The 24763-nt window shown below is 39.4% G+C and overlaps 2 protein-coding genes across 2 annotated transcripts; both read right to left on the bottom strand.

Moving 5' to 3' along the window:
* Positions 1-2034: 2034 nt before the first annotated feature.
* On the bottom strand, positions 2035-11836 carry LOC118753901 (trichohyalin-like). Its single transcript, XM_036488777.1, has 4 exons — positions 7557-11836; positions 7437-7496; positions 2636-7262; positions 2035-2469 (listed from the first exon to the last, which is right to left on the bottom strand). The coding sequence occupies exons 1-3, from the start codon at positions 9747-9749 to the stop codon at positions 2652-2654; spliced, it is 6864 nt and encodes a 2287-aa protein (XP_036344670.1). The 5' UTR covers positions 9750-11836; the 3' UTR covers positions 2035-2469; positions 2636-2651.
* Positions 11837-11919: 83 nt separating this feature from the next.
* LOC118753900 (prickle planar cell polarity protein 3-like) lies at positions 11920-23480 on the bottom strand (the record flags this gene model as incomplete). Its single annotated transcript, XM_036488776.1, has 3 exons — positions 11920-12075; positions 22791-23035; positions 23104-23480. Coding segments are annotated over 3 exons (763 nt in total), but the record flags the coding sequence as incomplete, so codon positions are not given.
* Positions 23481-24763: the final 1283 nt, after the last annotated feature.

The raw sequence follows: 24763 nt of genomic DNA, 5'->3' as shown, positions 1-24763 counted from the left end.
GAGAAATTAATGCGCTGATGAGAAAACGAAAACTCGTATATCGAGACGATAAAGTGGCCGGTAATCTAAAGGTTAGATGAGAAAACGGCCCTAAATAGATTAAATTGAGAATAAGATGGTAAATTTTGAATATATTTACTTCGGTGTATTTTAAGCTGATCTTATAGTTATGAAAAGGGCACTTTAAATAGTACTGAAGTGAAAAGTGGATGAGCCATTTGCTCTATTCATTTGGAACATTGCTGAAAGAGAGGGATCATTCCACTTCAATAAAAAATATGATAAAGTCTCGAATTAGACCTCCTTATTTTTATGACGAGCACGGCGAAGGTTTAACTTGCTATGATTTGAGGGTATGTAGCTCGAATATCCAGACCCTTAAAAAGAAAAGTGCCTCCACCCAGATGAATCGCGAAGACTAAGGCTGACATCCCCGCCATCCAAGAAATACAATGGGCGAGGCAAAGTTAGGAAAGCGCAGGCCTTTTGGATGTTTACTACTTATATTTGGCACAATCCCCCATCACTACTCTTCTATAAACGCTTTGATAGCTCTAAGAGCTCCACCCTGTTGAATGGTTACAACACTGAATGCAGTGGGTTAGATGAGACCGAGCTCCAGTGGACGATATGCGAATAGAAATAGAGTTGCATCAAGTTATATGCAGAACATGTTCAGATGAATGCATGCCTAATGAATGAAATTCACTGGATCAGTATCTTAAACGTCGCATATAAGGTACTAAATAAATACATATATAGAACATATTGTGTGAAAGGACGAAACCAACCGTTAACAAACTCATTGGCCCTTATCAGTGTGGCTTTAGTATTCACCAAAGGCAAAATCTTTGGAAAAGACCCGACTTGTCTTTTTAAAGCGATGTCTGACTAATACGGCTATGTAAAATGACGTTAAGCAACAAAGAATTGAAATAAATTGAGTCATAAAACATTTAGTTCTCAAGCTACCGAAATTTATCGAATCATCGAAGTTTATAGTTGTCGAAATTTATCGAGTTATCCATGTTTTTTGAGTTATCGCAAAGTCTCGAATTAATCAAATTGATCCATGTTTATTGAGTTGTCGAAACTTATAGACACAGAAATTTAGTTGTACAAATTTACAGACAGATTCAGCTATAAAAATGTATGCGATTATCGAAAGTTGTCTACTTAAAAAAGTTATAAAGCTATCGATATTTATTGCATTATTATTTAAAAAATTTATCGAGTTATCGTAATGCATGGAGTTATTTCAAATTATCGAGTTATCGATATTTATTGATATACTAAAATTTTTGGAACTACAAAAATATATCGAGTTATCGAAATTTCCAGGTTGTTCAAGTTAATCGAGCTATCACTGCTTATCGAATTTTATTATGTTACCAGAGTGTAGCGAGTTATCGAAATTTGTCGATAGCTTTCAAAAAATACAAAGTTTATCGAGTTATCGATCCATATTTAGATATAAACATATCTGAGTTATTGAAATTTATAGAGCCCACGGAACGCACAGTCATCGAAAATTATCGAAATTAGTTGAGTTATCGAATTCTGTTGAGTTATCAGATTTTAGTGTTTTTGAAGTTAATTGAATTATCGATTTGTATAAAATTATCGGAATTTTTCGACAAACTGAAATGTGTCGGGTCAATTCCAAGTCCTCCCAAATTCCTCGCAGAAATTTTTGCCGGTTAGTAATTTTGTACCTTATAAGGCTAACAACGTGCCAAGTTAGAAAACCTCTCCAAGGGTCTTAAAAACCTAGAAAACGGTGGAATTTTGACAGTAACTGAAACATAATTAAAAGAAAAATTGTTCACACAACACGTACTCCACAGAGCAAATTAAACGCGAAAAGAGTGTTAAATATTCTCTTAAATATGAAATCGCAAATAATAATAGTCACTTAAAGCTAGCGTCATGCAGAAACACTTCACAGTTCTTTTTTCTAATTTCAAAAACGTTTTTATTTGCAAGCTGTGTATATTTTTTATTATACATATTCAATATAATAACTCAGCAATGTACTTAATTTAAGGGATATGTATAACAGATGTATCCAAATATGTTTTCGTAATTAATTCAGCAAATTCGAGTATTTTTTATAAAATATTTACTATCATCAAAATCTCCGCAAATAAAAAAAGGCTACATGACTAGTGCCTACATAAATTTCAATGAAACAAAAAAAAAAATAAATAAATAGGTGTCTTTTGCTACAATTTTGACTTCGCTGATCGGATTTCGTTTAAAAGCGCGCTTAGGTCGTAGGTGATTGCTTGATGACTGTGTTGCGGCGATACGGGATGAACTTAATTCATACATATGTAGATGCAAATGTAATATATAGATTTTGAGTTGCTGTACTATGGCTAGGTGTAGATGCAGGTGCAGGTTGCGGGTGCAATTTAAGGCTATAAGAGGTTTTGGTTTGGATATTCGTTTCAACTATGAGTCTGTCTAAAATAAAATAAGAGAAAATAGAAAAACAGAAAAAAGTAAAAATTAAAAAAAACGTATTGGTAAAAATTCAAAAAACAAAAACTTTTACCACATAAAAGTTGAAGGGTGAACGACAAAGGAGAAGCAAGCAAACTAAGACACTGAAAACCATAAACAAAATTACTTGCGGGCGTAAGCATCTAGAATAGCGGATAGAAATTAGCATCCTTTAGTATATCGAAAGTATCCACCGTGGTTCTGGTTGTAGTTGTTGGTGTAATTGATGTGCGCGTAGCCACCAGTACAGCTGCGCTGGACGTCGCCTCGGTTGGTGTTGATATCAAAGCATCGGCAGCTGCTGAAATTCTCGCCTCAATCGCAGTGCTCTCATTTCCTTGCTGTAGCGGCGAACCCTCCGTCGATGAAGGAGCACTAATTAACTCCTTTATGTCAGGTGTCTCAGAGCCAATGGAGCTTGCTGGCGTACAGATGCTGTTTTGTGGACTCAGCGTCGCAAGCGGATTAATGCTCGCCGTACCGGGTGTGACGGCTGCCGAAGCCGTTGGTACATTAACCGATAAATCAAAGTAGGGTGCACGCTCATTCAGTTCGCTCGCTAGCTCCTCTTTGATGTCAGCAGTTGCTGCTGCACTGAAGCCATCTTTTGTCTTCTTGCGTTTCTTAAGCTTCTTTTTGTTGAACGCGCCGGCGCCATCTTGTGTTAAGCCATCTAAGGCTGATTCCGCTACAACACTGCTGCGCGGTGAGAACAGACTGAGACTTTCCTCGTTTGTCAAACTATTTCTAGAGTTGCGACGCGACCGCGACTTCGGACGCTTAGGCGAGTTCGCTTCCATTTGTACGCTGCTGTTACGTCGACTGCTGAGCTGACTCTCCGAGTCATCTTCGTCCTTGGCATAGTATTCTGTGCTATTATTACGAGAATCTTTACGTAACTTCTTTTTACTTTTCTTTTTCTTGGGCTTATCGACGGCCGTCGTTGCTGGCTCTTCCTGCTCCACTGCAGCGCTCGACCCCAACCCCAGCGGTTCTGCTACTCCATCTATGCAGACCTTTTCTTCTGGTATAGTATCAACGCCTAATTGATTTTCATCTGCCACATAGCAAACACCTTCAGAACCTTGACTGAATAACGTAATGCTTTCACCACCCAGGCTGAATTTTCTCAGGTCTAAGTAGTTGCTACCTACCGCATTGGCCTCTGTTTCGACAATGTTTTCGTCCGCTTTATTTGCATTCACCTCATCCTCATCGTCAATTTTGAAATTCTTTCGCCAGTTGTATTCTCTTTTCGGTTTATAACTCAGATCCACTTCCATGTCCAAATCTTCAACGCCACTACCGTGCAGCTGTGGCATATACCCATAACGTGTGCGCAAGCGCGTCGATTGCCTTTCACACTCACTGGCATCGCCCAAATAGCGCAGCTCATGTTCACGTCGCTCATTTTTGATAAGTTTCAATGCTGCCTCACCTTCTCGCTTTCCCTTTGCACTCTTCTTGCGTTCACCGTCGCTTGCGGCGCTCATGTCACCCTCACTGCCATCAGTTGCACCCGCATTATTCAAGTAGTTCTTTTGCATCTCCTTTAAAATACTATCGTAATCGCGTAGAATACCCGATTGCTTACGGTTTTTAATGGCCTCATCGTAGATCTCATCAATAGCCGCCGAGTCTGAATCATAATCAAATACGCTCTCTCCAACAGCGTCGCCGCCGACGGCCCCTTCTTCCGCAGCGAATAAATTCTCATCGCCTAGCAGCTCATCAATATTCTCCACGTGCTGCCAATCGTTTGCCTCCCTATCTGCATAATGATCCATTTCGCGTTCTGCTTCCTCGCACTCTGATTGCTCGTGATGTGACTCGTCCGCTGGGCCACGTTCATTGAAGTCGCATATGTCCTCGTCTATTTCATCTTCTACCTCCACTACGGTTTGTCGTTCATCTTCGCTGCCGTCGGTTTCCTCTTCTTCGCCCCCGACATGATGCTGCTCCCCGGCTGCTGCTTTTAGAGCGTCTACAGTGAGCGCAACACTTGCATCCCTTTCTTCTGTGAGTAAACTGAGCTGTTCAAAGTCTTCGCTGTAGTAATCCTCTCGTATCCATGTACGTGTACCGCTGGGAGTTTGTACTTCTATTTGTGAGACAAAAACGTAGTCATCGTTGGGATATTCCTCAATCGACTGCTCTTGATTCAGCGAGAAACGGCGAAAGTGGTGATAGTTTTCTGGCTCCACTTCGAAATCCTCCTCAAGCTCCTGCAGCTGTATTATAACCTCAGGTTTCTGTATCAACGCCGAATCGGAAGCTCTGCGTTCGTTGTCTAGAAAACCCGCATTGAGATAGCGCGAGAATTCTTCGAAATTAAGACTTGGTTTTGCAAGACTACTTAAGGTATCTTGCAGCTCACGCTTTGTCGCCTCTTCCTCGATTTGCGCAACCTCTTTAGCCTCTACTTCACCAAGTGGGGAACGACTCTGACTACGCGAGCGCTGAAACTCTGCGTTCATGCGTCGCAACTCATCGTATTGTGTTTCTTGGTAGTCTCTTGACGCGGAGCGTAACTCTTTAGGTTTTGCACCCAAACGTTTCGCATCTGTGACCAGCTCCGATTCCGAAATGAGCTCAGCCAATATTTTATCCTGCACTTCGCGACGCTCGCTCTTTTCTGCTTGTGTCTCTGTAGCAACTAGCGAGGGTGATGGACTACGTGAGCGTCGGAAGCGTGCTGTTTGTTCGCGCAGCGGCGCAAATTCACTTCCAAGATCTAAAGACTCGCCCACGTAAGTGGAGCGCTTGAATCCACTCGTCAACATTTCATCCTTAATACGTTGTACGTCGCCCCACTCTTGTGATATGGTGCGATCGTAATCGGGTGTTGTCGGTGAGCAGCGCAATTGTCGCATGCGTTCGTCGAGTGGCAGACTGTCAAGCTTGTTTTCATTTGCATTATCAGCCGGTGAGATTGGTGTAACGGTACGCAACTCTATTTCTTCACTCGCATTATTCAATTTACGCAAAGCCTCTGCGTCCACTTGTCGCTGTTTCTCAGCCAATAAGCTCTCCATTTCTTCACTGCTTTTAAAAAGTGTTCTATTTTGTGATGCCTCCAGATTGAGTAACACTTGAAAGGAAGACTCCTCATCCGATTGTTGCGCATGCATACTGACCCGTTTGGGTGATATTGAACGCGATGGCGTACGAGATCGTCGGTCATGCTCGTCTTCACAATCGCTCAATTGATCTGTACCCATCAAGCCGACGCGTATGTTGCTCGGCTCTGGTGTTCGCTCGCGTTCGAGACGTCTCATGGGCGATTTGGAACGTGAACGTTGCAAGCGTAGTGACTCCACTAAACTGGTCATATTATCGAGCGAATACTCATTTTCCGCATTTCCAATATCTGACTTCTCTTTTCCGGGATCTTCATCAAAACACTCTATAGAAATTATCGGTGCAGTAAACGACCTTACGCCCGAGCTGGTAGACGCATCATCTGCGAGAGTTGATACATCTATGTGTAACTGCTGGAAAAGTGCATCGTTTTGTTGAATCTTCTTCTTGCGGCGCTGCTCTAAGCCAGTTCGCAAGTTCTCTGGCGTGGGAAGTGGCGAACGAGAACGCGAGCGTGAATGAGAGTGCGTTCTATCCACGCGCAACGACTCCACTAACCGACTCATGCTCTCTTTGGAGTCTTCCTCCATCGGGCTTGTGGTATTATCGGCTGCCTTTTCGATCTGCACTTCTGTGGGGCTTGTAGGATTTTCGACTGCTTTTTCCCGCTGCACGCCAGTGGGACTTGGCGTACGACTTACGTTTACATCCAAACCGAGCTTTTCAATTACTTCATCATTATGTTTAATACGTCTTGAACGTCGCGTTTCAAGGCTACGTTCCAGATTGTCCGCGGTGGGTAGCGGTGAATGTGACCGCGATCTCGGTCTATTGCGTTGCTCTTCCACCAGCAATCTCATCTGATCGCGCGCACTTATATCCTCAGTTACACTTGTGGAAGACTCAATCGACTGCCCATTTGTTTTTACCGCAGACGCTGCTTGCAGATTTAGTGTTTCAAAGAGTTTATCATTTTGTTCTATCAACTTTTTGCGACGTACCTCGACACTACGCTCTAACTGGGCGCCCGTCGGCAGTGGCGAGCGTGAACGCGACCTAGATTGTCTTTCAACACGCAAGGTTTGCACAAGCAAATTCATTTCGCGGCGGGAACTATCTTCCGCACCTTCTGTATTTACATTTCGTGAATCCGCAACAACTTGCAATTGTTGGCCAATTGTTTGAGACAATCTTGCGCAGTCATTCTGCAAGGATTCTATGAAATTTACTACGTTTTCTTTGGTTAGCTCTGCCTCCATTACACTTTCGGTATCATCGTAGATATCGATAGTGTTGGCGTTACTATCCTGAGGTGGCAAAAACTCTACATTCTTTGGCGCGGGTGTACTCGGTTGAGAATTCGCTGGCGAAGGCTGTCGGGAGGTGGAGCGTGAACGTGAAGGATTCATCGAGGCCGTGAAATCATAGAAATCGCTGAGGCCCTCCATTAGTAGGCCGTATTGATCGCGCCAAGGTGCAGTGTCTGGCGCGTGGTTAACAGTAATGGACGGCGTGGTAGGTGTTGTAGGCGTGGTTGACACTTGCGGCGATATCGTCTCATTTGTTTTGTTCCACAGTTCTTCATATTGATCCATTTCATCGATACGTGGACTGCGACGTAAGCGAGGGGAGGCCGATTTGCGGTCGATTGGTGATTGGGATGCAGTGTGAAGCTAATAAAGCGAGAATTTCAAGCGTATGCGGATGTGCGTGATTGTTTGAAAATGCGTATGAAAGAGAGTTAAAAGCAGAAAGCGTGTTAGGACTAGCGCCATAGAGCATTGCAATAGTAAATGGTAGTCTAATGGGTAAGAGGTTAAAGTGGATATTTTATTTGTAAGACTTACGTTCGTTTGAATATCATTGCGAGCTGCCTCATCTGACGCTGACTGCTGATCAGCATTATCCTAAAAATAAGCGCCGAAGTTCAGACATTTCCACTTCACTTATCTTCGTCAATTACTCACCTGCTCTTCCTTGGTCTGTTGCCGCTGCAAAACGCTAATGGCTTCCTCATTTTGTGTGTGGCTAGCTTCCTCAAACGCTGACGCTTTCGGTTCATTTCTGGCATTTACATCTCGCTCCTCCTCCTTCTCCATAGCAGGTGACTCAAGTTCGATAGCTTCCTCATCGATTGACATTGACTTTTCACGCTTCCAGAATGGCATATCTTTGTAGTGCTCTGGTGTGACCTCACCCCATGGATTCGTATTCGCCTCCTCATCCAGCATCTCCAGCGAACCTCTTATGCCGCTTTCACTCGGCTTGGCATCCTTTGCTGGGCTACGCTTATGTCGCCGGCGTGGCATCTTGACTTTCAATAGCGGCTCACTGGCATACTTGATTGGCGTGAACTCAGCATCACCTTCCTTCGTCGGTTTCAACTCTTCCTCCTCCAGTGAGGTGAACATTTTTACTTCCTCCTCACGTGAAGCACGCGATTCATACGACGAATTTGAACTACCGCTGGAACGACGTTTCTTGAATGCACGCCTACGTCCCGAGCCATCTTCACGCACCAAAGGACGCTGCTTGATGCCATCGAGCGAGCGGAGATAATCCTCTGTGTACTGTTGGGATGCGCTAGTATCATTATCTTCACCGCCATCGGGCGCTTGCCGCTCCAACTGCGTAATTTGTACATCGATTGTGCTATGTAGTTCGCCATCTGCATCGGCGCCATACTCGTCGGAGTGCTGTGCGCTCAACGAACTCTGCGGCTCAAAAGACGGAGTATCATCGGATATACTCTTGAAGAGCAGCGGCTTCGTTGTCAACGAATATGGTTCATTGCTGGTTTGCCCGAACTGTGTCTTCACAGTTTGTGTCAGACGTGCGCCGGTGCTTTCCGAGTTATCAGAGAGTGGACTCATTGTTTTCCTCACACATGGCTCTTCCAACACAGGCGATTGTGGTGCGCTCTCTGTGGCAGATAGACGCCGTTGTTTCTGCACAGACTCGAGGAGTTCCTCCATTTCCTGATCGGCTTCGAGAAACTTACGCGCATTCTCTTCAATTAGTCGCTGTCGCTCGACACGTTCATGTGTGGCTGCTTCCTCAAAGTCGCGCTCGCGCAACTGACGGTCACTCTCGGCGTCGAGTAGTTGCATTATGCTATCCAAAGTCTCCGTTTCTCCTGGCTCGGTTTGTTTATGGCTTGCGCGTATTTCATTCGAAAACACACGCTTTTGCTCGTCCTCTAGCTCGTCGAGTAGACTTTCAGGCTCATCGCTGTCTTGTATATCTTCTTGTTCTAGTATTAATTGTTCTGCTTCTCGCAGTCGTTCAGCTTCGAGCAATTTGAGTTCATTATTAGCAGCTTCCTCGTTTTCTTCTTGTTTATGCTGCTCCAGCTCATGTTGCCTTTCAGTTTCCAGCAACTTGCGCGTTTGCTCTTCAGCTTCTTTCGCTGCACTCACTTCTGTCGCCTTTAGGAGTTCTGCTTCTTTTTCAGCACGTTTACGCTCTTCTTCCTCCGCATGCTTTCTCTCCGCCTCTGCCGCGGCAGCTCTGCGTGCTTCCTCTTCTGCTTCTCTCTTTATGCGCGCCTCCTCCTCCGCCTCTCTTCTTCGCTCTTCCTCTTCGCGCAGTCGCTCACGTTCTAACAACTTGCGTGCTTCCTCTTCTGCTTCGCGCTCCTGTTCTTGCCTTTTCTGTTCCAATTCACGCGCACGCTCTGCTTCTAGCAACTTTAGCGCCTCCTCCTCCTCCTCAGCAGCTTGCTTACGCTGTCGCTCTAGCTGCGCTTCAGCCTCTGCCAGTTGCTTGCGTGTTTGTTCTTCAATCTCGCGTTGTCGCTTCAATTCCGCCTCTATCTCCCTCTTGCGTTTCTCACGCGCTTCGGGTGTATTCTGCTCAGCTGACAGCCGATCGTTTGCCAATTTTTCAGCATCAACTCGAAATCCATCCTTATAGAGTACGCCGTCTTTCATCACCTGCGTACCCGTCTGTAGTTCTTTCGCCTCAGCTTCAGCTAGCTGGCCGCGCATACGCTCCTGTAGACGCTTGAGACTTTCCGCATCGTTTTGGGTGGTGGCCATATGACCGCAGCTCCAGTGATAGAGATGACGTACGACATAGAGGAATTCCAAGGCGCCAGCGTAACCGATCAGTACTGAGAAGAGCAAATCGCCGAGTTCAGGTAGAAGATCGTCAGCCATTTTAGCGGTCGTTATGCGTTTGAATTTTCTTTTAGATTAAATGCTACTAGTGATCTTTTTTGCCGTAGTCTGGTGCGCGGCGCTTTTACAGTCGCGCGTTCTGCAGAATTATATATCTGCTTTTAACGACCTTGATTTTCTTCGGATTTCAGTATTCGACACCAACAATTTATTGAGGTTTCAGAAAATCACAAAAAATCAAAATAAAAATCAAAAACGTTTGCAGCTACGCACGCAATTTGCTTAGCAGCGGATTTGCAATGCCCTCAGTCGATCGGTCGAAACAGCCAAAGGCTAATTTATCAAACAAACAACTATTTATGCACCACCACTTGAGTGATCTGCCGCAGATGATTCGTTTAACTGTTTAAGCAGCAGTCGCTTCGAAATACAGAGAGATTCTGCTCTTAAAAGAATATGCCTTGCTGAGGTGCGCGCGAGTTAGTTGCGCGATTCGCTATGGCCGCCAGCAAATCGTCACTAGAGACACCGGCAGGCGCGCTGGCTGTCTGTGCTAGTCTTTACCGCTCGTCGTTTTCGCTTGCTCGTGCGCGTTAATATTATATAAATTTCACCACACTAGCCGCACAGTTTTACTGATTGTGTAATTCACCAAATGAAAATTTTTTAATTCTTAATTTTTATGCACAAAATTTTGCATTATTTCTCCGCAAAATATACACACATTTGTATATTATATATACACTTTATTTTATATTTGCGAAAATTCAAGTGCGGGTACCTTGGAATTTCTTGGCACAAGATATGAAAAATATGGACGCAATTTATGTGAGCACCAGAGACAATAAACCCCGCACCGTGCCGCGCCACGCCGCCTACGCATTCAAGGTTAACAATGCGTTACAAATTAGAAAATAATTTTTATGAATATTATTTTTTGTTTTAATATTTTTTGAACGCTTGAAAAATGTGCACTTCGACACGCCACACCGCGACACCAACTGATTTCGAAAGCGCGTTCTTCTTCGAGCTACACTGCTTTGGCTACTCTTTTCGAATCACTTGTAGATAAGGTGGATAAGTACTAATTCAATTGCTGTTGCACCAATTTGCGAACCGTTAAATGCAATGAGTTGAGAGATGCGCCAACTAGCTAATCGAACGATATGCGACTAATCAAATGACCGATGATATCAGCAAGAGACTAGCGGACCAGCGAACGGTGTACCCACGAGCGACGACGGTCTAATTTAGAATGCGGCGCGCGGTGCAGCGCGGAGCAGCAGCTGCTGGTATTATTTTGTATTGTTTTCGATCTTAAAAAATCACAAACAGTGAATCACGTCGCCGTCGAGTGAGACCGCTACAAACTTTTGCCTCGTTGGCTGAATTGGCCTGAACTGATGATGGCGGTGTCAAGTCCCGAAAGCAATTGAATGCACGCCACAGCCGTTGCTGCTGCTGCTGCACTTAGCCAAATAGCCCAGAATGAAATGAGGAATGCGAAGTATCAACGACGACTACAAAATCGTCGTACGAATGAGCGATTAGCACATTTGTTGTTGAGCTGATTAAGCGCCACTGCTACAAAATCATTCAATAAAAATAAGAAGGTTTGGCGCGCTACGCTGACGTAGTCAATATGTAGATGTTAACTGCGCGTTTCAACTGACTTCAGGAAACTGCCAAGCAAAATAATGAAAACGAAATAAAAAGTGTGCTGTGTGTGTGGCATGCAACGCGTCAGCAGATAAGAAATAGATGTGAGCAAAACAAGAATGTAACAAAAAACAAAATTGTGAAAGAATGGCGTAGGAAATGCGCACATACAGGTGACATCACTGTGGAGGGAACAATGTGAAAATGTAAACAAAAATTAAACAAAGAAGGAGTGCCAATTGATGCCGAAATTCGGCCGATTTTACAGTTTTTTAAGGTTTCAGAAATTTTTTTCGGTTTAATTTTCGTCGCCGTCTTCATATACTTATTTGTCTTCGTATTAGTCTTCCCATTCACCTTCTTGTTTGTTTATTCGTCTTCCTCATATTGGCGCCAGTTAAAAACATATTAACGTAGAATGATGTGGGTAACGTAGGCGGTGTTGGATTCATTACGGTAATTATTTTAAAGCGCGATCGATTGCCGCCTACGCAGAAACGAAAATTACGATTATTTCTGATTTTTTAAAGAAATTCCAAGATACAAGTATGTATATACAGAAGACCTAGAGACGATAAAGGTAGGTATTTAAAAAGTAGCTATTTAAAAGGTTTGATCTTTTTCCTTTCAAGTTAGGTGATTGGCCGGTACCACACCCTATCCATTTTCTCCCACCAAACATTTCGCCAATATCACCGTAAGCATCCTTAAATGAGAAAAAGAAAAAAAACAAAATGCCAAAATACGTAAACTTAACTTTGGGTCACAAGATATTTTCGTTTTAAGTTTGCATTGCAAATGAAAAATTATGAGAAGTGTTACTTATACGCCATGTACGAGCACAGCCATGTACAAACATGGTGTTTCAAAACACTAGCGCGCCTTTATTCGTGTCTAGTGATGATATCAGATTGCTCACTTGTTAGATATTTAACTGGTCATAATTCTCAAACGTTTTTGGTCTGTTCAAAGAGGTAGGATGCCGGGTATATCTTCGAGACGTTGAGGCACTAGAATATATTCTGAGTGACTGATATAATTCAATTTGATCACAGACAAACATTCTAGAATTAGAAGTCCGTATTTGTCCCCCAAGATCCTCTTAACAAGTTATTAGGGAACCTGAGGGTATCTTGGTCTAGGCGTTAGGGCCTCATCTGCAGCATAGCCTTATTTCTGCTATACTTTTTCAATAAACTATTGCACTAGAAGGCTATAGTTGGTTGGTTGGTAGAAGCGTCACCTGAGCAGTTGCTCATAACCCAATTATTTAGCTTAGGGCACCATCTTGATAGTGTATTCTCTGGGAACGTTGATATTACACCGTGCTTTTCAGAAAGGTGAATCATATAAAGAATATGAATATTATTTCTTACATTTCAAATCGGAATTAAACACTGTGCATTAGCAGCGCTCAAGTATGTGCTATATCCGAGCGCCAAAACAGCAGCAACGTCATCATCAAAGCGCGTAGCCAGTATACAATACACACATAGGACATTAACGCGTTAACCTACGATATGGGTCAGCGCGATAAACCAGCACCATCACCAGCGAGCAGTTTGTCAGCGCACAGCTGGTTGGCGTCATCATTAGCTATTTTGACTCCTCAATTGTATTTTGCTTTGTGTTTTTCTTTCGTTTTTTTGGTAAGAAATTTCGACTTTATTTATTGCTGACTTTGCATGTTTTTGGCCAATTCCGTTTGCGGTTGTTTCCTTTGTGTTTTGGGTATTTCAATTCTATAAGTATATTGTTTTGATGTGTGTAGTTTAAAAGAAAAATATGGCCCTGTCGGAATTGCATTCTAACGGACATGTCTACTATAAACAATCAATGGAGAGCAATTACTTCGTATCCACGTTTTTGCGAAAATTAAACATTAAATGAAAAATCTGATAAGGCCAAAAATCTAGCCGAATATTTATCTGAAAATAGTAATCAAATATGTTGAAAGAATTCCCATGAAATATTTTTTTCGATCATACTTATTTATGGTGATTTCGTTTCTTCCAAAACAAAAAGGTTGCCCTTCCCCGATGCAATGCCATGTTTTTGCCTTCCTTGTCCTTGTCTATCTCACGCATTTCATAATACTGTCGTTTTAAGCAACCGTCTGATTTCCACGGCAACCATCTCCCCTGACAAAGCTTCAAAGGGCAGAGAATGTGCCTTTTCTGCCTTACAAGAGTGTGGAATTTTAAGAAACGAAAAAAAAAATTTTTCACCATTTGCCTTTATTTTAGAATCGAACACGACAAGAGTAAAGGACAAACAAGGGGCGAATTTGTTTGGTGGAAGCGAAATCATAATTACATTAATTTTAAATAAATATTCATTATATGGTAAACTAAAGAACAACTAAACTTAAACAAAGCACCCGGGGCATGACCTTGGGTGTGCTCAGCAAAACAATATCAATATCTTTTATTTCGAAGCTATAATTGGTAGCACATAGATGGTATTAAAAATATGCCATAAAGGAGTTATATCGCAAAAATTTCTATCTGAACAATCAGTTGTATAAGAGATATAGCTTATGCAGCACCGGTCTTGATGATTTTCTCAGTAGACTTTGTATGATTATTTAGAAAGTAGCTCACGAAATTTATCGGTTTTAGTTGTCCAAATGAAGGAGTTTTAAGGTAAAACCCCATATCTGAACAATCAGTTATATGGAGGCTACATATATGTTGTAGTGAGCTGATCTTTATCATTTTTCCTGCAAGCTTTCTGTTGATAATGAGTGAGAATAGTGCGAAATTGCATATTCCTAGCTGGGTAAATGGAGGAGTTATAACAAAAATTTCATGTCTGAACAATCAGTTGAATGGAGGCTATAGGTTACTGCGATTTGATGTTTGTCATTTTGAATGTAAGATGTCTGTTAGTAAATAATATGGGAACATAGTGCCAAATTTCATTTTCTTAGCTTCAAAAATGAAGCAGTAATATTAAAGAATTTCATATCTGAACAAACAGCTGGAGCTAGATGTGGTAGTTGTCAGATTTGGCCGGTTCCGACAAATAATAAATAATGTCACTTTGTTCGTTTACGCTAATCTCCGAAACTGCTTAGCCGATTTCAATGAAATTTTCTGGGTGTTTATTGTTGATTCCAACTTAAAAGATTGGATAGTTTTGAACCCGAGAGAAATTTTATTTTTTTTCATAGACATTTTTTCTATGCGCCTCGCAACGTTCCTAAAAACCCCGTGTCGCTATTTTTCCGAAGATTACCTTCGAAAAGCATTTATGGAAATAGGCAGCTAAAAGGAGAAGCGCATTGATGTTGATACGGATCTTATGGATTACTGGGAGAGCAAAAAATTTATATATCCCCGACTAGGAGATCTGGCATGTATTATACATCAAGTGCCAGCGACTCAAGTCAGTGTAGAACACGCGTTCTCAGTACTAAGCTTATTCTTAGCGATTTGAGATGCAATTTTTCGGAGCAGAACTTGGCAGCTATATTAATTGTTAAATTGAATTCCGATTTATTCATGTAAAGAGGTAAATAACTTTAAGCTTAAATTGAAGGAAAGCAATATATTTACAGATGATAGAAAACTGCAATTGAAAGGATGTGCATTTTTATTATTATTACCTCCCTTTTATTAGCTCGGGATGTAACTATGTAATATTGATGCGCCTAAAAGATGCAGCGATTTCTATTCTCAAGTTACATACAGTACGAATGAAAATTATAATAGCGAGGTTTTAGTTTTTTAAACTATGTATCATTTTATTTATTAAATCATATTGTATTGTGAATATGTAAATTGCTATTTTGACCGAAACAATAAAAGTCAGATTTAACTTTATAATTGACCAAAAAAATAAAAGTCAACTTTTAACTTTTATATTGGACCGAAAAAATAAAAGTCAATTTTTAACTTTTATTTTTGACCGAAAAAATAAAAGTCAAATTTTAACTTTTATATTTGACCGAAAAAATAAAAGTCAACTTTTAACTTTTACTTTCGACTGAAAAAATATCAGTAAAAAAATAACTGTTAATTGCTGACTTTTTTGAAAAAAGTAAAAAAAAAATAAACCATATAGGATTAACATTCCTTGGCTGACAAACATCACATTGCTATATACAAATGTTAAAAAGACCAATTCTTTCCGATTGACTTTTTGCATTGAAATTTTGAAAATAACTATTATTTTCGGTCCCTGCCCATAATATCTACGATGCATGTAATCTGCCTATGTATCGGTGTGTAGCAGGACAACGTCTGCCCGGGCTTACTAGTACATCATAAAAATACATCCGCTTACCAAATTTGAGTCGGATATCTCGAAAACTGAGGGACTAGATTGCGTTCAAACTAGGGTGTTCGGTTCTTCGGTTCCTGATTTGGAAATTAAGAAAAAAACCGGTTTTATTTAAAATAGTTTTCATACAGTGATTGCATGTAACTATTAACAGTGAAAATAGCTCTTATTTAGAAAAGAGCATAAAAATAAGTACACATTTTTTTAGATCAAAAGTAAAAAAAATAAAAATCCGTGAAAATTTCACGTTTGGTATCTTTTTAACTTTTTTTTAGTACTTTACTGCATTTTTTTACATTTTTCGGTTTTGAGTAGTGCTCTTGCCGCCGTAGCCGAGTGCTTAGAGGTGCCTATAGCCCCTGGGGAAGTTCAATTTCTGTTCCCAGCAACATCAAAGTTTTGTTTTGTTTAATAGAGGTCGCCCCTAAGCATACAATGGCAAACCGACCGAAGGTGTCACAACATCAAGAATCAGAACACTAATTGGAGGAAGAGCTCGGCAAAATACATAGAAAACGTTTAAACGCCAAACGTTCATTTATTTGTATCAAATATGATATACTGCTTTTCCCCAAATAACCTAGGATATAATTTTAAAACTACTTAGGGATTTCCCTAAACTGGAAAAAGCCTTGAAAACTTCGAGAAACTAAAAACTTTTATTGAGATCAAAATTTTTTTGAAATAAAAAAAAAATCGGTTTGTTCGATAAAGAATATGCGGTTTATTCGATATTCGAAGAACTAAGCTTCAAAAAAAAAAACGCCTATAGATATCAACAAAACCGGAGGAAACCGCTTTGGAAAAACCGAGACAATCACCGTAGTTCAAACAGATGACACACGGACATGGCTAAATCGGCTCAGCACGACTTTCTGCTCATTTAAGTATACATTCTCATGGGCCTATCTCTTCTTCTTCTGGTTCTCACAAATATCGCACCAAAGTTATAATACCCTTTCATATTCATGAAGAATATACAAAGGAAAATAAACCAAGAAATATTGTATATATTTCCAGCTGGCATTCAGTGGGTGTGAACAAACAACGAACAAGTTCAATGATAAATTGCAAACAACAATGTAGCGCATATTTTATTTAAATGAATGGGAGGTGCTAATATGTGTGTGTGAAAATTTAAGAATTCCCCAAATTCAAACCTGCAAACACTTGTATCCTAAAAAGTAAATACGTACAAGACATACAAATGCATACATATTTATGCATGACCTCATTTACCCTAAAATGTCTACGTAATACAGTTATTTGTCTTATTTCAGCAAGCAGCGATCCGCCATTAAAAACTTCATGGTCAACAATGTTGTAGGACTCGCCGGCTGACTTCACTCGGTAAATGCACTCCTATACACCCACACAGATGCGATAATATGCTGAACTTTAAGGGCAATAAAATTTGAATGGTTTTACTACAGTTATATCGAAAAATGATATCATGCATTTATATGCGTGTGGGACGGAATGCAAGTATGTATGTATGAGTTCGGGAACGAGCATGGGGCATGCATGCATGAACAATTGTCGCTCGTGAAAGCCATATATTTAGTACGTATTCATTGCAATAGCCAGTGCACGATAATGTTGTCGCGAATGGGTTTTCAAATATTATTCGTCTCTGCTTTGCAAAACAGCGCAATCAGGCAACAACATGTTGTTGACTCATTCGGTCGAATGTTAGTGTTTTATTTTTGGTACTGTAGCAACAACAAGTGCTGTGGTGAATTTCGATTTGGTAAAATTGTACGCTTGGTTGCTATTGCTGTTTGTCTTGTTGTTCGTGTTAAACGTTCGCTTGAATAAACGTTTAAGTGAAACGAATTCCTATAAACAATCGGACGTATTGGCGATTTGTTTCGTATCTGTCGTATTTACAAGTTATCTATTTTGTGCAAAATGCTAATCATTGTCAACAGGTGAGAAAATTTATTGTATATACATTGGCAATTAGCTGTTGACAGGATTAAGGTCGGAAATAAAAAAAATAAAAATACATGTAATACCTTCATCTTTCTATGAGCAACAGAGATACTTTTTAAATACATGTGGATCAATCCATGTCGAATTCATCATTTTTTAATTGAATGAATTTTGGTTAGAGAGCTTTTCATTTATCATAAAACGAAGTTTTGCAAAAGTGTAAAAAAATTAAAAACAGGTTTTTGTAAGTAATGCAAAGTTCTAAATTTCATAATTTCCGGTATTTTACAAGCTTATTTTTCTGGAAAACTTTAAAACTATTATAGTTATAAAAATTGTTCTAGTCCTTTATTAAAGGTGGCATTTAGAGATATGTAGAAAAAATGTATAAATAAAATTCGAAAAATGAAAAAAATTACAGAATGTTGAAATAAAAAAAACTTAAAAGCAAAAACTTTTTTTTCGTATTTTAAAATTAAAAAAAAAAATTTTCAATAAGGTGTGTTTTTGATTTTAAAGATCTGAATTTTTTAACTTTAAAAAACTTTTTTTTTGCAAAATCTAAATAAAGTTATTCAACAATTTATATTGAGCTCGAGGCCGCTTTAAATGAAAGTTTTTATTGTGGAAAAGCAACAATAATTTCTAAAAATAGAATTATTAGCAAAAAACCAACAATACCAACAACCACATGATCAAGTGAATTGCAGCGGAATAGCTGCACTTGATTGTGTTGGCATAACAAAAATGAAAATAGTGGAAAAAAGCAAACGATAATTTACAAGGCGTACTTAGCACGGTGCATAGGCAACTGGCTGAGTCAGTGGGATCGTCGGTTCGAATCCTACTGAAAGAAGTCTGATGGAAATGTGGTGATTTCCGAAATAGCTATCACTTCTACCCTTTTTTCAAATTATTGTTGCTTTTTCACAATAAAAATTTTCATTTAAAACGGCCTCGAGCTCAATATAAATAAATGTTATAAAGGCCAAAAAAATAACAAAAACAAATAAATAAAGTTATGTTAAACAGTTTTTATTTAATCTAAACTAGTTTTTAATTTAGAATTTGCAGTATTTTTTTTTCAAAGTTCTAAAATTCGTGTCTTAAAAAAACAAACTTCTGGAAATTTTCATGATCCTTCACGATCACGAAGAAACACATTTCAGTTGAACTTGAAAAAACTGCCAATCAATGCCTGAGGTGTTCAATGCGCTGACAGACAAGTTGCTGCTATTTCATTTACATGTTGGCAAATAATGTGAAAATGTGAGTTATGTGCGATAATACTTAGGAGGTGGAAAAGAAAGCGGGCTATAAATAAACAGTATTTATTTAGAGATCATTTATGCCGAACAGCGCTGCTTGCAGTTTTCAAAAGCGATTATTTGTATATATGTACGTATGTCTTGTTTTGAAACGACGCCTTCTCTGCTTATTTAATTTTAAGTATTTTACTTATAAACATTGGATAGAAGAATTTCGTTTTCCTTCATACTTTTCAAAGCGAATCATTTCATTTATATTTCAAAAGCTGTTTAAGTACTTTACTTTTCCAAATTTTCTTAATATACCGTAATTCCAACATTGTAGATGAGCTGGCATTTCTGGATGATGAAGGGTACTGGGTCTATGAATCCATGTGTCTCTGCTACTGTGGTGGGAGATATCTGGCACTACACTCCTTATGCCTCCACTAGGTCCCGGTACCCAAATGCCTTAAAACCTGTTATTGTGCCGTGTGGAGCCATCAGTATACAAAACGTCTCCTTTCGGGGTTTAAATCGCTTATAAGGGTAAAATGACCTCAGAATTATGTGGTAAGTTAAAACTAGAAATGCAAGGTCTAAAAAGCTGATGTGGAAGTCCCTTATTTTGTCCTACAATCCTGAGAGTGGATGGGTGTATACAAGCTAATTTTTCCAAGTTTAGATACGTTTTGGTCAGCACCAAAACAGACTTTAGAACAGAGAACTGACCATTTCTGGTGCTGAACATGCAAAACCTTGACTAGGTTGACTGGTTCCGGTATTACCAAAATTATATTTAATTAGAGTTATTTAGCAGTACCAATAGAACTGTGCAAGTTTACAAATAAATCACTCAGGTAAGACAATTTCAAAAGTCCAGAAAGCAACAACTTTACAATAATGATAATCAAACAAAGAGCTAGGTAGTTTAGCTTGAAACAGTTAATAAGGAACTGAATGAAATGTGGTTTTTTTTTTAACAAATAAAGTTTTTATTTAACTTCAAAGCTGTGCACGAATTCAGGTTAAATAAGTACTGAAGAGAAACTGCCCAGAATAGACATATAGTGAGTCAAGAGATCGAGCGTTAACTCTCCGTTATTTAAGTATCTGGAATCTAACTCTGTTTTCAGTCATTATCATATGCGTATACTAAATGTTGCGTTTGAGATGGATCTCAGTTTACAGCTTCAGTTTTCATGCATTTTTTTAGATACTGCAGAAAAATTAATGGAATTTTCAGCGAGAATAACATTAAGACTTTCCAGAGGAAGGCTAGGAAAACCTCTTTGTAAAGTTAAGTGTACACGGCAGAGAAAAAACGCGAGACTTAGATCTCAATAGAGACGTGTAAACACTCAATAGAGCCCTACGAGACCACCTCACCTACACAGTATACGTGAGAGTTATTTAGCGAGACTTTGGTTTGGTTTGGTTGGGAGACTTGTTTAATACCTTCATAGTTTTGGCTGGAACTGTTGGGAGAAATTCCTTTTAAGGAAATTTTTAATTGCAATGATTGTCTGATGTGAGTCCAAAAGTAGACGTGGTACCGAAGAGAGAGGTTGCCGCCCCTATCAAAAATTTATACACATAAAAATACAAATTTAATTTCTAGATAAATTTATGTATTTTAGGTAATTTTTTTTCGGCAAATAAGTATCTACAATTTGAAAATTTAATTATCATCTCTAGTGCGAAAAAGTATTTTATGACGTCAGCGAATACGTGAATGCTGCCAAATCAACGAAGGGTTAGCGGTCCGCGGATGGCACCACCTTAATTTTCTACATCATAGCTCTGATACGTGTACATATCGCAGCTTAATTCACAAAGGCCCCAAGCAACAATTTTTTCGAAACTGCGTTTTTAACGGGTAGGTTGGTAGGAGGTATTAAAGTACACCTTCAATACAAATTTTGATGTGCTAGTACCAAAAACAACCCTAACTGAGTTGCCACTTTTTTAAAAGCCCTACCCTGCTTGTGATACTATTTTTGTAACGTTTTTTGCTTCTCCTATAAAATAAAAAAAATTGTGGGTTTGGTCATTTGTGAATTAAGGTAACGATATGTACAACAAGCGTTGACAACAATTCAAGCTAGAAAACTAACTCCAGGAGAGTGGTAACGATTGCCTACCGTGTACACAGCTTGTAAAATATTTTGACTCTAGCCAGAGTGAATGTCTCCTAGAGTTGCTCTACCGTGTAAACTTAATTGAGAGGAAATTTTTATTTCAGTAAGACTCTAGCTAGATTTCTCCACCGTGTACACTTAGCTTAACGCTATTTCGATCACAAAGCTGCGCAAGCCTCTAAAATGGTAAATAATAGGAAATCTTGTTCTTCACACACAACTGATAACAGTCAAACTTAATGAGCTCGGGCACAATATTTTCGTTCCATTATATCTGCTTACACCTTTCTTTTAAATATTCACAATGTTTTGCAAGCTATAATTTTTTTGTTAATTCTGTACAAAAATATGGTTCCTACAAAATCATATAAATCAAAGTTTCAAACTGTAAACAAAACTAAGCAAAATTTAACGAGTTTTCATCAAAATTTTAAACCTTTTACTCAGATTTTCTGATATACAGTTTTATAGCCCATTCAATTTTAGTGCAATATACAACTTTCCAACAAATCGCGTTGATTTTTAATAATTTTTTTGCTGACGGCTCTAGGATTTTTCTCCATACAAGGTATGAGCGATTTTTTTTTTATATGGAAGAATTATTTTATTTCACTTTCACTGCAACATTTATGTATAATTAATAGAAATAACTCACAGACTAATCGATTTTTATTTATTATTTGAGTTTGAAGTTATCAATACTGAGTACTTTTTATCGCTATCGATTTTATTGTGCTACATTCGAAGCAAGAGGCAATGTATTAATCATTTATTTAGAACACACGTTATGAACGAATTTGTCCAATTAAAGTAAAAAATCAGTTAACTTCTCGATATTTCATAAAGCTGTTATGACTTTTTTTGCTCTTGCACTTTTCAATAAAATTATTTACATTAAAAAATACAGCATCCTAACTGGGCGTGAGCTTAAACAAGAATGCGTAACAAATTCGAATTTCATACAAAAATTTTAGACCAAAAGCAATACATTTTACCTTTCACAAAAATTTGCTAAATAATTTTTCCTTTGAAGTTAGAAAATAAATAACACTGCGAGAGAACTGCGAAAGAGTACCGCAACATACTGCCGACTAACCGCCTTTGCTGCAACAACAAGAGTGCTAACTTCAGCAATGTTGTTGTAGGCGCTAACCGCCCTGCCAAAGGTGACTTTGAGTTTTGATAATAATGAGTTGACAGTTGGTTGGCGTAAACGACCAAATATTGAATTACCTGCGGCGGCCTGTGTAGTCAAAGGACGATTAAAAAGGATACTAAGTAGTGAGCATTATAGATAAGAGCAAGAAGACTTTACGAAGGTGTATTAAGAAAATTAAAAAGATACGCCTCACGCGCACGCTTAAACGAAAAGGATAGCCTTGATTGATCGCACTCGCAACTGGCATTGCTGACAGTGAGGCAGTCATTAAGGCGGCAAGGTGTGGACCCGCATTAGTCTTATATTACCAATTAATGCTTAGTGCAGAGATAAGCGCAGCAGTTGCACAAGTATGTAGCAATGAATACGTTCAATTGAAAACTCATATGACCGCTTGACACGAAAGCATACAACGTTAATTGCTGTACCTTTTTATCAAAGTGCTTCGTTCGTTTATCTAATTTAATTTTAACTTTTTACTCTACAGCATGAATACCGGAGCTTTGTATAGCCCCCTACATATTTAGGCGCCACGACGTATGAGTGACGGAAATTCCACTGCTCATATTATATGTTACGTATACGACGCGCGAACCCACTGTTATACTCAAATCCACACTACACACACACACACAAACTTCATTTCGCTTACCTCATCACAGCCAGCACAGCGTGGTTTCAACATTTCCGCATAGTGTCGTTCACAGTAGATTTTATCCTCGTGCACACAGTACGTCAAGTCGACTAAGTGCTCATTGCAAGTGCTGCAGGTAAAGCAACGCGGATGCCACATAACGCTCTCGATAAACTTTGGCGCGGCCACCACCATTTCACCGGTATTGATCTCACCCTCACAGTGCGCGCAATGCTCATCGTAGGGCGCATCCTTAATGTAACCTTTCAGTGAATTAAATTTTATTCAATCTTTTTTTTTTTCTCACATCCAGAATGCATTTTCCACTCACCTATATCCAATGCAATTTCATTACGCGCCGTCACGAAATCCTCGAATGACGCTTCATGTTGCTCTTCCAAGTGCTTGCAGTGTTGCAGCGACAAATCCTGCTTAGGCAGCTGATAGGCGATTTGTTGTTCGCGATAGCGCGCCCCCTCCGTACCAATTTTCGGCACTTTGTCCACTGGCAACTGTTCGAAGTAGCGATTGATGCGCGACGAGGCACGTATGCCAGGCGGCACCCAAGTGTAGCCGAGATCGCGCGGTTCGACACCCGATTCCGCTGGTGAGACGACCTTGAAGCCCAATCGCTCATGCACCGTTGTGGTTTGCTGTTGGTAAATTGCGTGCGCTTCACGGGGGCATTTGCAGGATTGGCAAGTTTTTCTGAAAGAAATAATAAGGAAAAATTGTATGAGAAATTTTCAGTTAGAAATAATAACGATACAAATTAATTAAATCACAGTTTTTTATAAATTAATTTAAATATAAATAAAAAGCAAATTTTATTTAAAATGCTTAAATTAACATTCATTGAAGTATCGCGGTCAGCTTTGTGGGTAATGCAAACTGTAATGCTAACAGTGCTTTAGCAGCGCTGTATGCTTTTCAGTGAAAAAGCTCAATTTGTATGCTGTTAGGCGACAACAGCGAACCTTGTGGGAATTTTTTCAACTCTTTCTGGTAACTTAACAGCACCAACACAATTAAAGGCAAAATTTGAAAATAAATTTAAATATGAACGAATGTAGTTATTCAATAAAAATTGTCTCATCACATAGATCTCATTTGTGAGCAATGGATTACTCCACAAATGTCCAAGCCTCGTGCATTTTATTCTCCTCCACTTCTCTTGAGCACCTAACAGAGGATAAAGGGAATATTCTTTTGAGCTTATTTTGACCTCTGAAGCGAGGATTTACACAGCCTACCATTCATATTTGTCTTGGTTTACGCTCCGTTTGTGAAATGTGGAACCTTCTAAGGTAGCCTGCGCTTTTATTCATAGATCTTTGCGGTCTTTTTGTGTGCCTTTTCATGATCCTAATAGCAGATGTGCTATACATGGCGATGGCTTTGGCATCTACCGAGGCCGCAGATTACATGCAATTTATGCCCACTAGGGGGTTTTCCACCCGGACAGGGATGCGAAATACCCGCTAAAAGATCATAGCAACATAAGAGTGTAGATGCGTCTCAAAGTTATGGGAAATATTTTTATCTTAACCTAATTGCTCATTGGCGAATCACAATACATGGCCGGCTAATTTTATTTGAAATCAGCATTTTCTAACACCACAATGTATGCTGGGAATAACTTGGAATGTAAAATGCCTTAAATTAAATAACAATTTAACTTCTAGGACAGTTCAGCATTAATTTCCAATGCTAGAAATGTAAAAAAGCAAATTTTTTCCTAGGTTGAATGAAATTTAATATGCGCAAAGAAAAATAGTGAAACAATATCAATTTTCAAACTCGTTAACCTCAGAATGGATACACGCATAACCGTTTTAGTGTTCCTGCAGAACGATGCGCTTGAGGAGCGAGCAATTTAACTTTTTTGTTATTTGTTTTTTTTAGTTCTTTCTTCATTTTGCAACTCGGCGGGTTCAAGTTGAAAGACAATAGATATTGCGGTGCATAAAGTTTTCATTTAGCAATTTTTT

The sequence above is a fragment of the Rhagoletis pomonella genome, unplaced genomic scaffold, assembly GCF_013731165.1.
Source record: "Rhagoletis pomonella isolate Grant_MI unplaced genomic scaffold, Rhpom_1.0 Rhpom_scaffold_03031, whole genome shotgun sequence".
Taxonomy (NCBI): Eukaryota; Metazoa; Arthropoda; class Insecta; order Diptera; family Tephritidae; genus Rhagoletis; species Rhagoletis pomonella.
The sequence above is the reverse complement of the archived record's forward strand: the minus strand, read 5'-3'. Positions and strand labels throughout refer to the sequence as shown.